General features: G+C 37.4%; 2 protein-coding genes across 3 annotated transcripts in view; both read left to right on the top strand.

The window, feature by feature from the left end:
- MORC1 (MORC family CW-type zinc finger 1) overlaps positions 1–7,076 on the top strand; it is a gene marked incomplete at both ends in the record, with an annotated part of 181,031 nt that extends 173,955 nt beyond the window's left edge. Inside the window, one exon of the mRNA XM_080696508.1 lies at positions 6,978–7,076. Within this exon, the coding sequence (XP_080552634.1) occupies positions 6,978–7,076 (99 nt within the window). The remainder of the gene's footprint in view (positions 1–6,977) is intronic.
- Positions 7,077–9,995: 2,919 nt separating this feature from the next.
- Positions 9,996–15,457, top strand: part of GUCA1C (guanylate cyclase activator 1C) — a gene marked incomplete at both ends in the record, with an annotated part of 34,884 nt that continues 29,422 nt past the window's right edge. The window contains one exon of one of the 2 annotated variants that reach the window (XM_080695580.1): positions 9,996–10,199. In XM_080695580.1, coding sequence (XP_080551706.1) covers positions 9,996–10,199 — 204 coding nt within the window. The remainder of the gene's footprint in view (positions 10,200–15,457) is intronic. The other variant, XM_080695581.1, reaches the window with a different exon arrangement.

Raw genomic sequence — 15,457 nt, 5'->3', positions numbered from 1 at the left:
TTGTAAAAACCACAGATGCATTTTTGTTTTTGGTTCTGTTTATGTGATGAATTACATGGATTGATATTCGTTTGTTGAACCAGTTTTTTTATCCCTAGGATGAACCCTACCTGGTTATGGTGTATGATTTTCTTGATGTGGTTTTGAATGTGTATTGCTAGTATTTTGTTTAGCAGTTTTGCATCCAAGATCATCAAAGATATAGGCCTGTAGTTTTCCTTCTTTGAGCTGTCTCTTTTTGGTTTTGGTATTAATGTGGTGTTAGCTTCATAAAATGTATTTGGAAGAGTCCTGTTTCTTTTTATTTCACAAAATAGATTGAGGAGTATTGAGATTAGCTCTTCTCTAAAGGTTTTCTAAAATTCACTTCGGAAACCATCTGGTCTTGGGCTTTTCTTTGCTGTCGGTTGGTTTAAATTTTCTATATCTTCTGGACTCAGTTTAGGAAGGCTGTATTTATCTAGAAATTTGTCAGTTACTTTCAGATTGTCTATTCTACTGGAGTATAGTTTTTCAAAGTAATTTCTGATAATCCTCTATATTTCTACACTGTTGGTGGTAATATCTCCTTTTTCATCTCTTATCTTTATAATTTGGGTTGATCCTCTCTCTCTCTCTCTTTCTCTCTCTCTCTCTGTTAAGTTGGCTAGTGGCTTATCTATCTTGTTAACTTTTTCAAGAAACCAGCTTTTGGTTCTGTTGATTTTCTTGATTTTTTTTATTCTTTGCTTTATTGATTTCTGCTCTGATTTTAGTAAAATTTCCTGTCTTCTACTGGCTTTTGGGTTAGACTTTTTCTGTTCATATAGAGAAAAATGGAAATAAACCCCACTTTCTCACCCTGCACAAGAGTCAATTCAAGATGGATCAAAGAATTGAAAATCAGACCAGAGACCTTGAGGATACTTGAAGAGGGCATAGGTCCAACACTGCAACACATAAGCACAGGTAAAAATTTTCTCAACAAGACCCCAAACTCACAAGAAACTAAAAGGTGAAACAATACATAGGATTGCATTAAACTGAAGAACTTCTGAACAACAAAGGAAACTGTCAAGAACCTCATCCAAGAGCCAACAGAATGGGAGCAGATTTTTGCCACCTACTCCTTCGATAGAGGACTAATATCTAGAATATACAGAGAACTCAAGAAACTCAGCACTAAGAAAACAAATAACCCAATCAAAAAATGGGCAAGTGAACTATATAGACACTTCATGAAAAAAGAAATTCAAATGGCCAATAAATGCATGAAAAAAATGCTCAATGTCATTATCAATCAGAGAGACACATATCAAAACTACCCTGAGATTTCTCCTAACTCCAACTAGAATGGCAATCATCCAAAACACAAACAACAACAAATGCTGGTGAGGATGTGGAGAAATGGAAACTCTAATATATTGTTGGTGGGGTTGCAAATTAGTGCAACCACTTTGAAAAACAGTATGGAGGTCCTCAGAAGAATGGGAATGAATATGATCTAGCAATACCACTTTGGTTTCCATTATTTTGGGTAGATACCCAAACTATCAAATTAGTGCATATGTATCTATGCTCATAGCTGCACAGTTCACCATAGCCAAACTATGGAACCAGCCAAGATGTCCATCAACAGATGAATGGATTACAAAACTATGGGGTATGTATCCAATGGGAATTTTACTTGGCCATAAAGAAAAACACAATTACATCATTTACAGGGAAATGGATGGAACTGGAGAACATTATGCTGAGATTAGTCAGTCACTAAAAATAAGAAATCAGATGCTTTCCATAATATGCAGAAGCTAGGGAGAAAATGGGTCCTAGGAGGAACTCTAGATAAAGAAAGAGATAATATAGATGAGCAAATAAAGTGGCCTAACTGAGGGGATAGAAAGGAGGAAGAGGGAAATTCCCTAATGTACGTGATGTACGTTAACAAAAATATCTAAGTCAATAACTAGCCAAACATGAGAAGGAGAGAGGGGGGAGAAAATAGGGAGGGAATTGGACTAATTGGGCGATGTATGCATGTATGTTTCCACCAACTTGTACTCCATTAAGATGTATGACTACAATGCAACCAATAAAAAAATTTAAAAATGCCACAGAATCTGTTCTTGATCTGTCAAAAGTGATCACTTTATCTGTCTCCTCAATAGCACCCATGTCTCTAATAGTAAAATTGTTCCCACTTTCTTAGAAAGCAAGATCTTTCTATTTATTTTTATATAAATATATAAATAAAAATAAATCCTTGTAATCTTAAGAGGAGGGGTTGGAGAGGCCAGGAAACATAGTGTAAGTAGGAATTATTGTCAGACTTATTTGTATATTTTAATGAACAAAGCACTAATATATTGAATGAATGAGGAAGGGCTCATCTTCTATGGCAGTACATAGAAATACTGAATGCAGCAAAAATGAAACTATATTAGCCGAGGTTGAAAACCATTTTTCTAGATTCTAGAAATAAATCGAGAAATCTAAGTCAGAAAATAAACTTAGGGAGTCCATGGCATTTTGTCCACAGATATAGGCCCTGAGTGCTGGGATAGGAGACAGAATCCCTTGGGCCATCTAGGATGGGAGGGTGAGAACTGCATGCCCTACAGAATTCCCAGAGGACTGACAAGGGAATAGCCTTAGCCATGAAGAGCTTCAGGAAGGGACAAGGAAACTCACCATACATTAGCATAGAATGTAGTGACCATGGGCTCTCAAGCCAGAAGGCCTGGATTCCAGTCCAAACTGTGACCATGACAAGGTGCGAGTTTATTTTCCCTTCAAAAATATATGCATCATTTGGTTCATCTAGAATTTCTTCTATATTTAATATAAAATGAAAAGCAGAAAATGTTTCTGTGTTATATTGACAGAAGTCCCCTTCCCTTCACTGATCTAAGCAACAATTAATACCTTGCATTGTAAAGTAAAAGGGGATGATTAATGATACTTGTTTTTACATGATGGCAAACTGGATTTGTGCTTTTATCAACAATGACATTTCATCTAGTTCTTCAAGCTCATTATTGGGGTTAGAGTGGGATTATACCGGAGCTCATAAAAAAGATAAAAGAAACTCTATTATAGAAATAGAATACCAATTTCTGATGATCAAAAAAATTCTTTAAAATTAATTAAAAATAACATTTATTGTTATTTTACTTGTTGGTGATTGCCATTTTGATTGGTGTTATATGGAATTTCAGTATAGTTTTGATTTATATCTCTCTGATTGCTTATGATGTTGAACATTTTTTCATGTGCCATTTGTATCTCTTTTGTGAAGTATCTGTTCAATTCATGTGCCCATTTCTTGATTAGGTTATTTGTGTTTTTAGTGAAATGCCTTTTAAGTTCTTTGGATATTCTAGATATTAGTCCTCTATCAGAGGGATAGCTGGCAAAGATCCTCTCACATTCTTTAGGCTTTCTCTTTAGACTCTTGATGATTTCCTTTGATGTTCAGAAACATTTTAGTTTAATGCCATCCCACTTAATAATTCTTGTTTAATTTCATGAGTTCTAAGAGGTCTTTTTGAAGAAGCTTCTATCTGTGCCTGTATGTTGTAGTGTTGGACCTAAAAGCCCTCCTTTAGTATCTTCAAAGTCTCTGGTCTAACTTTCAGGTCTTTGATCCATCTCAAGTTGACTTCTGTACAGAGTGAGAGGTAAGGATTTCATTCCCAGATAACCAGTTTCCCCAACCCCATTTGTTGAAAAGGTTGTCTTTTCTCCAACATATGTTTCTGGCATTTTGACAAAAATCAATTGGATATACAGGTGTATATTAGTTTCTATATCGTCTGTTCTCTTCCATTGATCTATTTATCTGTTTTTGTGCCAGTACCATGCTATTTTTATTACTATAGAGCTATAGTATAATTTGAAGTCAGGAATTTTGATGCCTCCTTCATAGTTTTTATTGCTGAGAATTGCTCTGGCTATTCTGGGTCTTTTGTTTCTCCATATGAAATTTTTGACTGATTTTTCTAGGTCTATGAAGAATGACATTGGTATTTTGATAGGGACTATGCTGATTGTAGATCACTTTTAGTAGAATGGCCATTTTGATAATATTTATTCTGCCCATCCAAGTGCAAGGGAGACCTTTCCTTCTTCTAAGATCTTCAGTTTCTTTCATTAGTGTTTTATAATTTTTATTGTAGAGGTATTTTACCTCCTTGGTTAGGTTTATTCCTAGGTATTTAATTGTTCTTGAGATTATTGAGACTGGAATTGCTTTCTGGATTTTTTTCTCAGTAAATTCATGGTTGGTATATACAAAAGCTTCTGATTTTTTTATTTTGATATCTGTATCCCACTCTTTGTTGAATTTGTTAAACAGCCCTAGTAGTCTTTTTGTTGAGGTTTTTTATTTATTTACTTTTTTTGGTCTTCTAGATATAGGATCATGTCATCTGCAAATAAAGATAATTTTATTTTTTCTTATTTGAATTCCTTTGTTATTTTTCTCTTGTCTTTTTGTTCTAGCAAGAATTTGGGGGACTATATTAGAAAGGAATGGTGATAGTGGGTTTCCTTGTCTTGTTCCTGATTTTATTGTGTATTTTCTTAATAATATTGAAGTATTTTTTTTCTGTATGATTTTCTGCAGTGTTTTTAACACCAGTGAGTGTTGGATTTTGTCAAATGCTAAATGTTGACAAGGATGTGGGGAAATTGGAACTCTTCTATAGTGTTGGTGGGATTATAACTAGTTCAGTTCCTATGTACATTCATGTAGCCATTCCTCAGAAAGCTGGGAATGAATTCACTATATGATCCAGCTATACCACTCCTGGGTATCTTTCCAACGGGACTAAAATCAGAGAAATACAGCATACACAGTTCATAGCAGTACAATTCACAATTATGGAACCAACCTAGGTGTCCATCAACAGATGAATGGATTACAAAATTATGGAATATCCACACAATGGAATTCTACTTAGCAATAAAGAATAAAATTATGTCATTTGCATGAAAATGGAAGGATCTGGAGACCATTATGTTAAGTGAGATTAGCCGGTCACAGAAAGTGAAGGGTCATATGTTTTTTCTAATATGCACAAGCTAGGGAGTAAGTGGGATACCAGGACTCCAGATAATGGAGGAGAAACACCAGGGGAGCCAAGGAGACAGTCTAAGGAAAAGGGAGAGGAAAGACTTGGTACCATTTCATCAATGGAAATCCTACCATAGACTATGTGTATATATGTGAATATACCAATGTCAATTTCAATACTCTGTATTGGGGGGGTACCAAGTGCTGTGTACACGTATGTCACTGTCAGCATGATTTACAGTATATTATGAAACTATAATTCACCAATAAAAGCACACTATAAAAAATTCACCCAATAAGACTGTAGAAGAAAATTATTTCATATAATAGAAAACCTATGTTTGGCTAGGAAAAGAAAGGATAATAATTTACTAAATTAAAAATAAGTTACCTTTTTTGTCAAACACCTGGGTTTTCTGAGTAGCCTGGATAAGTGTATTAATTTCATTTGCTTTATTCACAAAGTTTGGTAGGAATGTATAGGACTTTATCCAGCAGAATATGATACTTTTTACCTAGTCTTGGTAGAAACATACACAGAGGGCTTTGACCCAGATATAGTGCTCTAATTCTTCCACTTGAAGTTTCCATTTTTACTGTCCCCAATTACTAGAGAAGAACAGAAAATCCTACCGTATGATGAGATGAGATAAACCCAAATTAGATAGATAGTGTAGGACAGGTTAAGGAAGCTGAGTGTGAAATCAACCCTATATCCTACGAGTGTCACCCTAAAGTTTAGTCTGCTGGGCAGAGAATAATAACCCAAACATTAGACTACACATAACAGGCTGAGCCCTGTCACTGTCAGTAAAGTTCACAGGGCATGCCGGGCGTGGTGGCGCACACTTGTAATCCCCACACTTGGGAGGCGAGACAGGAGGATCGCGCAGGTTCGAAGCCAGCCTCTCTGGCTTAGGAGACTGTTTCCAAATAAAAATATACAAAATAGGTGTCTGTGAGTATAGCCCAAAGGTAGAAGGGTTTCCAGGAACCCCAGTACCACACACACAAAAAAGTTCACAGGGCATGATATTGGAAATCTAGTTAATATCAGTCAACATCATGATGTAAGCCTATCAGCAGGAGTAGGACCCCAGCCACAGAACTGAACCCTTGTTAGAGGAGTGAGCTAACCAGGGGCTAAAAGAAATCTGGAGCGCTTTTGTGGGACAAGAAAAGGGAAGGGAGATTCTGATGGTGCTGAACACATAGTGATGACCATAGTGAGGCCAAAGTTGTCTTGAAAGGTCCATCCTCACATTCTCTTAACACCCTGCCCCCAATCTGTTCAGCTGGAGAGCTAGCTGATTCCTTGTTTGGGCCTGAGAGGGTAAGACTTTGATTAGTAAAAGGGAGAGCATGTCAGTTGGATCTGTCTGTAGATCAGGGACCTCAGGGAAGGAGATCAGGGTATGACCACAGTAGGGAGCTGAGGGTGAGCGGGAAGATGGGGAGATAGGGAGATAGGGATGGAATAGGGCAGCAAACCAAGGGCCGTGGAAGAAGATGCTGGAATGGAAAGAGGAGAAACACAAGCCAACATTTGCCTACTCGCCTGTTTTTGCCAACAAGGCTATAGATTCCTGAAGTTTTCAAAATGGGAGATGAGAGCCTATAAGAGAGGAGGATGAAGTTGTGTAAGGGTGGGGTAGGGGGTAGGAATTTGACAAGTAATTTTTAAAAAGGAGAAAAAATACCAGTGGAATTTGGAAAAATGATCCAAATTCCTAACCACCTGTGAGCAGAAAATGAAATCAAATGAGAAATCATTTGGAAAGGTTAGAAGCATTATTCAAATACAAGGTGGGGGAGGGGTTTGTTGCTATATAAATCTTGAAGACTGTCAGGAGGCAGCAGGAAATATAGAAGTCAACTATGTGATTCTTCCCCAAGTGTGACTGTGGCTTCTTTCTTCCAGGGTGGTCCCGGAGGTGACCTGGAACAGATAGATGTTTATTTAGAAGCTTTGCTTAAAGAAGATAACCTCCTTTTCCAGAACACCTTAAAGTGCCTATAGATGCAGGGCAATCAAAGGGCGTCTCAAAACTGCAAGTGAAAAATGGTTTTCCCTTTTAAAAATGCTAATGAGGATTGGAAAGTTCTTTTAAAAATTTTTTTCCTCTTTTGGTTGCTACTGTAAAGTTTTTCCTGCTTTAACTTTGGAAGTATTGTAATCTTTAGACATGAGGACTGATTCACAATTTACATGTTCCCCAATCCTATTGCCTAATTCTTATTCTTCTTTCAGAAATAATTTCTGAAGTTCTCTAGTTCCAATGTGAACTACTAGGAAAACTGAAAATATCATTTAAGCTTTAATTTTGCTTTTACTTATAATTGTAAAAACTCAAAAACAGTGGGTTTCAAAATCAATACACAAAGCACTAAAAAATCACCTTCTATTGAAATGCCTGTTGAAAAAGAAAGGCAGCATTCCCTTTCTCTACTGCAGCCAGTCCTCAAACAAAATAGAAAGCATCCAAAAAACTTTTATATATAGTTTATATAATTTATTATTTATAGTAAAAGAATAAATCTCTTAATGCATAAACATATAACACATCTTGTAAGAATTTAGTTTTCACAATTTTTTATAATAGCTAAGTATTTGTTTAGGAATGTTTGCAAGTTTGTATAAAAAATAAAAAATTTAATATAGTTTGTGAAATTATGCAATTTTAATTTGTGTCATACGCATAGTAAAAATTTAGAACGTGTGAAATGGGATGTTGTGAAAAGTCTTCATTGTGTTTGTGTCTTTACTTACTCTTCCCAAAAGGCATACTTTTCACCAGTTTCCTCATTGAAATTCTACATTGGTATGTTTTACCAATTATTTGTGAATCCATTACTAAATAATGAATGTATATAAAGATGTGATGATGAGCATTATAAGGCTGAAAATAAAGATTTAGTAGCCTCCAGAAGATGCTGTTGCTCTTTTCACTTATATTTTAAAATAATTTCATATGAGAATCAGAATATGTAATAATAGATATGTACTGAGAAATAATGAAACAATCTCTCATCTTTCACTGCTGCTTATTCTATTCTAAGGAAATACCAAAATTTACTTAGCTGTTCCCTTATTAATGAGCATGTTACCATTTTTTTGTTTTTTGTTTTTGTCCTTTTGGATTCATAGGCATATAATAGTAAATATTCTTGTAGATATGTTAATTTCGCATGTGAATGATATCTTCCCATTATTGTTAGACGCAAAATGGCCTGTTGAAGAACTCATGGTAAGTTGGTGTTTGTAGTTGATATAATCAAGTCTTGAGGGTTGTAATTTCAGCAGTGGATAAATACATTAGAAATGGTTTACCTGTGTGGCACCCCATAGGTAGAGTGTGGCTGGAGGTGGGCTCCTGGGGGTGCAGCCTTAGGAGTTATATTTGGTTCCTCCTCCTCCAGTTCTCTCTCTTGCTTCCAGCTCCCATGATGTGAAGAGCACAGCCCATGTGCCCTTCCTTTCTCTGTGGTTGGTTGCAAGGTGCTTGTAGACTATGCAAGGTCATTAATTTCCATTATTTTTACCATGGATACACTTCTTAGGCTCATTGACTCTGTTCTCTAGTCAGTTTGCAGTTGGGGCTTGGCTAGAACAAGATTTGCTTGGGAAGTGGAGTGAGAAAAAGCTGGATGGCAGAGGGCATGTATAGGTACAAATTTGAGAGACAAGAAAAAATAGGAACAGAGACCAAAATAAATAAATAAATAAATAAATAAATAAATAAATAAATAGAAAGAAAGAAAGAAGAAAGAAAGAAAGAAAGCTGTAAAACATAGTCCAGTATGTTTCTTTATTTTAAAACCAAATTTTACTGACTGCTACATCTACAACTCTACCACTAAATACCTGGCTCTCTGTAGCCATTTTCTTCTCTTTTAATTTAGTAATTCCAGGATTATAATTTTTCCACATTAAAACATCTTAATCTAAATTTATGTTTTCAATATTCAGGTGAGAACAGACAGATACTCTTATTATTGTTTAAAGACAGAAGACTGAGAGTTGAGAATCTAATATTTCACTGAAGATAAATAAAATAGTGAAACAAAACCTAGGACCCATGTTTTTATTGCAACCAGGAAGACTTTGCTTCACCAATTATTAACTTCATTGAATCATTACTTATATCTTCAAGCCTCAGTTTCCCCATCTGTAAAATAGGAAGACTGTTTTTTTTTTATACCCGAAAAGTTCCTTCTATTAGAACCACTGTGCCACTCAATAACAGAGGCATAATGTAAGGCCAATAATATAATATACATTACACTCACTAAAATAGTGCCCTTAGCCGGGCATGGTGGTACATGCTTGAAATCCCAGCATTCAGGAGGCAGAGAACGGAGGATCGTGGTTCATGGACAGCCTCAGCTACTTAGGCCCTTCTCAGCTCAGTGAGACCCTGTTTCAAAAATAAATAAAATAGTGCCCCTGACCTTTGTAAGAAATTGTACATCTGTCCGGGCATGGTGGCGCACGCTTGTAATCCCCGTGCTTGGGAGGCTGAGACAGGAGGATCGCACAGGTTCGAAGCCAGCCTCAGCTACTTAGTGAGAGACTCTTAGCAACTTAGTGAGACCCTGTTTCCAAATAAAATATAAACTAGGTATGGGAGTATAGCCCAGAGGTAGAAAGCCCCTGGGTTCCACCCCCAGTACCACCAAAAAAAAAAAAAAAAGAAAGAAAATTGTACATCTGACACAATGCTATTACTTAGTGGTAAGTGACCTCGGTCTCAAACTGTATAGATGAGTTAATCCCACTAGCTTTCTGTTCTCAGCTTGTAGCTCTAAGAGGTTTAGGGTAGCTTTTCCAGAGCATATGTTAGTCTTGGGTTGTAATGAAGAGTGAGGGACTTAATTAAGAGAGAACTTATATAATAACAACCTGAGAAATAGGCCATAGACTGAAAAATCTCTCTCAATGGGAAATAGTGAATCTACAGCTGGTGGTGAGACAGAAATTCTCGCACAGGAGACCTATGTGTGGTATAGAACATTTATGACGGAATATCCATCTGGCTTGCAGACTCTGCATGAATTTAAGACACTTTTGGGTCTTCAGGGTCTGAATCAAAAGGCCAATCAACATGTTGATCAAGTTTATAATACCTTTGACATGAATAAGGTAAGATCTTTTCATTTTACATTTGGCTGGGGTATTTTTCCCTCTTTTATTTTTCTCCTTCTATAAATTGGCCATAGGTAAAATGTGTGCATCCCACTGAAAAGTCTTAGACAACCCCCACAGCTTGTAGGTAAAGTCAGGCATTTAAACACATTTAGCACTGACGGCATGAAAATAATTGGGAACTGGCCTCTTCACCCTCGGAAATGTTCTGCATGTGGGGAGTAATTTTAAAACCAAATTAAATCTCGGCATGGAATTCTAATGCTATCGTTTAAGTAAATCTAATAAGTGCAGATTGATTTACAAAGACTGTTTTCGAAGTATTTAATGCGTTTGTGACATTTTATTTTTTTAAAAAAAGCAAATTATAGGAATTGGCTTTTAAAATCATGATTGTCTCTAGATTGGCAGATAAAAATCAATACAAATTAGCCAATGTGTTGTCTGTACTCAGATAAAAAGTTATAATGCTTTTATTACTTTTTTCCACATCTGACCAATTTAGTTTGGGGAAAATCAAAACAACTTAGTGTTCAAATTAGATGAATTTTAGTTTCTAGTTACTCAAATATTATCTTGATTTTATTCATTCCTGAAGAACTGTAAGACATATACTTTTACTTCTTGAATAAATAAGAACATGATAAGAGAAAAAAAGGTATGGGGTAAAAAAATTAGGAAGAAAAAGCCATAATTTGAAATGTGAGGCTGGAGGTCAGCCTGCTTTCCCTGTGCATTATTTTACCTATAGTTCTATATGATTCAAAATATGCAGATGTCAACTGGAATAAAAGGAAGGGGAAAATACTACTCATAGAAAGAGCCAGGCATGGTGGCGCATGCTTGTAATCTCAGCATTTGGGAGGCTGAGACAGGAGAATTGTAGGCTTAAGTACAAGCACAGCATGTAGTGAGTGAGATTATTATCAAACTAATGATATCCTGATTCAAAATAAAAATAAGGCTGGGGTGTAGTTTGGAGGTAGAATATCCCTGGGTTTAATCCCCAGTACCACAAACACACACCCCCCAAAAAAAAGAGAGAGAGAAAGAAGGAAGATAACCTTAGAAGCCTATTCCAGTGATAACAGAAGAGAAAGAAGACATCATTGATTGAATAATGGTGACGTTAAAGGAGCTAACAGCCAGGTACTGGGGAAAATTAAACATGGGCAAAATTAGCAGCTATGTTAATCCTTGTATCGATGTGGGGAACCAGTTTCTTTTAGGACATCACTGTCTTTTGTGCTTTGTATTCAAACATGAGTTCAGTGTTGCTTGTTTAACAGAACTATTTTCCTGCTTGTAAACTTTACTTAGTACAAATGCAGGCAAGAGGAGCTTTGCCCCTAAGGAGCTTAGGAATCACTGAAAAATGAGGCATGTTTAGCTTTTGCTCTTAATCCTGACATACGTTCCAGGTACAGTGCACCCATTGGCGCGTGTCTATTTGCCCGTGTCTCTCACTCCTTGGTCTGATGTTTCTCCTCTCTCACAGTGTGTGTCTCACTGTGCCCGCGGCAAGTTGCCCTGTTGCAGAATAGAAAGCTGTTACCCTGGATGTTTGCTCAGTCTCTCACAGCACTTCTGAGAGACTCTAAGCTGAGCTATCCGTGGGTTCACTAGTCATTCTCCACAGGTTGATGACCATTCCGTGCCACTGATTTTGTCATCCGCTGACTGTGTGGAGTGCACTGTGCACGCCGGTGGTTCATGCAGGAGCGGGAGCATGTGCAAAGGAGGCCTGGATGGAAACAGGGTGTGCTCTCAAAATGAAGTCTGCTGGTAGGCAGGCAGGGCACAGTGTCCAGCAGATACCCTGGGCATGGGTGCCATTGGTGTGAGAGCCCTCTCAGTGTCCATCATAGGAATGGGCAGGCCCATCTCAGGACCTTAATTGAGGCAGCTTGCCAATTCCACTGGGGTTCCTGATTTATCATATATATGATTTATCATAGTATACCTAAGCAGTGAAGATATATGGCATCTGGAGTGTGGGAACTTCAACATTATCAGATAATACTGAAAAATGATATAAAGTTATGTACCAGAAAACAAAAAAACCCATATGTTTAATTAGTTGAATCAATAAAGCTACCAGCTGTCCAAAATCCGTGAGGATTTATTATTTGTATGGGAACCTCTGATTTTTAAGTATTTTGGATGGAAATAATTAAAAATGCCTTTCGTGCTTTCCTACCTCCTCAAAGTGCTGGTAAAACAGAAAGTTCTTGATGTGTCAAAGACATTATTACGAACGTGCAGTTTTTACATCTTACGCAATTTCATGAGGCATCTGTGTCCTCAATAAGTTTTGGGGACCAAATTTTTTAATGTTAGAAATCCTGACAATATATGTATTTTTTATATTTGCTTTTATTTTTCTAACTCTTCTGTTTTCAAACACATTTCACTGCTTTCTGCTTGTTACGATACGAATAAGCTTTGGATCTCTTTTTAATTCATCATTTCTAACCTGTCTTTGGCTTATAGTCAAACTAACCAAGCCTATTAGAATAGGCTTAAGGTAGCCAGTTGCAGTGGTTCAGACCTATAAGCCCTGTACTTGGGAGGCAGAGACAGGAGAATCTCAGACAGGTTCAAGGCCAATATTTGATAACTTAGCGATATCATGTTTCAAAATAAAAAGTAAAAAAGTCTGGGGATGTAGCTCAGTGGAAGAATACCCTTAGGTTCAACTCCAGTACCAAAATAAAAAATGCTTAAATTAAAAGTATATAGATCCTTAACACTGAACAGAGTGTAAAACTTTTACCCCAACTTCTATGGCTCATCATGCAGCCTGTGGGCTTTTTCTTGGCATTCAGTAATACATCTTGATGATGTAGAAAAAAGGAAATCCTTGTATATTGTTGGTAAGAATATAAGTTGGTATAGCCATTATGGAGAAAAGTATGAAGGAAAAAAGTATATAGGATCCTACAGAAAAACTAGAACTGTCATATGACCTAGCCATCCCACTTGCGGGTATGTATCCAAAGGACATGAAATCAGTCGGTTGAAGACACATCTGCACTCTCATATCCATTGGAACATTATTCACAATAGTCAAGGTATGAAATCAACCTAAATATCCATCACTGGGGGAATGGATAAGCAAATTGTGATACATACTCACTCCTGTGTGTACACACCCACATGCACTGGAATACCATTCAGCTTTAAAAAATAAGAAAATCCTGCCATTTGTGGCCACATGAATGAACCTAAAGGACATTATGCTGCATGAAATAATACAGACACAGAAAGACAAATAATCAATTATCTCCTTTATTTGTGGAATTTTCAAGAGTTGAACTTACAGAAGCAGAGAGTAGAATGGTGGTTGCCAGGGACGGGGAGTACCAGGGCTGGAGAGAAATAGGAAGATGTTAAAGTTTCAGTAAACAGGCCAAATAAGCCCTGAGGAGCTAATGTGGCTAATATGGAGGACTGTGGTTAATATGTATTATTAAATGCTTAAAATTGCTAAAAGAGAAAATATAAAATATTTTCACCACAAAAATATGTATGTGAGGTGGTGATGAATATGTTAAATAGACTGATTTAACCATTTTACAATGTATACATATATTAATACATGATTCAGACATCCAGTAAATAATCTGGAGCATCCAGGACCCCAAGTGCTTTGCTTTGGAGTCCACCATGGCTCTGGTGCTGAGTGCATCATGGTGCTGGTGCTGAGGGCTTAGACTGCACCAGTGACTGGGTGCAGCAGAAATGGAAATCTGATCAATTCCAGCAGACTCCTCACTTGGATCAGGTTAGTAACCTGGGCTTGTCATGGGAGGGAGGGGTTGATCCCATGAAGGGTCCAGAGGTGCTCCCAGTCGTAGAAAGAGAGGAATGCAATTTGGGATCAGTGGGGTCGTTGGCTTAGAGGACAGAAAAGAATTTCAGCATATGCCAGTCATAAATATAGGTATTTATTTATGGAAGTAAGAAATGTACATTCAAGAAAAAATGTGGGCTATCTCTAGAGAGATGCATTTGGGTGTTCATGGTTCTTCTATTGTAGGTGACTTTCATGAGGAGTGGTAGGAGGAGGTATATGAGGATGACTTCAGTTAATGAGTCAGGGTGTTGTGCCCATCTGCAGGGTCATGATGACTTATTGTCTTCTCAGGAGGAATCTATTTTGTTTATTCTCTTCAGGGAAAGATAACAGTGTCCCAGGAGACTACCGTTTAGTTTAAACCATTTACAGGTGAGATGGCTAACAGTGCCCGAGGAGATTGCTCTATTGTGTGGCCTTTGTCTACTGACCAACATATGTCTCTTTTGCCCAACTATTCCTAGGTTGGACAACTAACAGTTCAAGGTATTTTATGAGTTTTCAGTATGGTGTCTAACCATCTTTTGGGTTCTTACCTGTAGTGTCTATTATTTAATCAATAGATACTTCTTTCAGGATAGGCAGTCATGCTCAGGATAATTATTAAAGACTTTTTAACTCCTCAGAAACTTACAACAGGGACTAACAGGACTAGCTGCAGAGTAAGGGTCCTGGTGAACTTTGCCACAAGCTTCCATATTGAAGTCACATTTTCCTTACTGTCCCTTTACATCTCCTATTTCTTTTGTTTCTTCTATCCCACCTCAAATTCCCATTTGAGGAATAGCCCAACCTTCTTTAACCCCCTTCCTATTTTCTTACCCACAAGCATTTCTCTGGATAAAATCCTCCCTTTCTGGGGTTGCATGTTAACCCCAAGAGTGCATCTAAACTTCAGTATGTCATAATAGGAGCGGAGGACCAAGTGTCTCCACCACTATTGGCAGAGATATCATCTCTCTCAATTTCCGGACTCACTCAGGAAGCCATTGTCTCCACACAGTGAAACCTCCCAGATCAGATTATTTCTTAGTGTCTTGGTCAACATTCTCACTAATAAAATTCAAAATGAATGACCACACAACTTAGAGGAAGAAAGATTTATTTGCTCACATTTTTTTTTTTCTTAAGATTCTAGGTTCGATTCCTGTGAGACCAGGGTTTGAAGCTCAGGGCATGGTGGTGGAAGGCAGAGAGAGGGAGAGCACATAAGCTCTGCTCCTCATGTCCTAGAGGCTAGAAGCAGTGAGCAAGGGGAGGAGGAACCATATATGATACCCAAGGCTGCAACTCCAGGGACCCACGTCCTCCAACCACACCCGACCTGCCCAAGTTACCATCCAGTAAATCCATTACAATCGATTTATCCATTGATGAGATTACTGCCCTCATGATT

This window comes from Muscardinus avellanarius, assembly GCF_963383645.1.
Source record: "Muscardinus avellanarius genome assembly, chromosome: 5".
Lineage (NCBI taxonomy): Eukaryota > Metazoa > Chordata > Mammalia > Rodentia > Gliridae > Muscardinus > Muscardinus avellanarius.
Note: the sequence above shows the minus strand (reverse complement) of the source record. Positions and strands in the feature narration are given on the sequence as shown.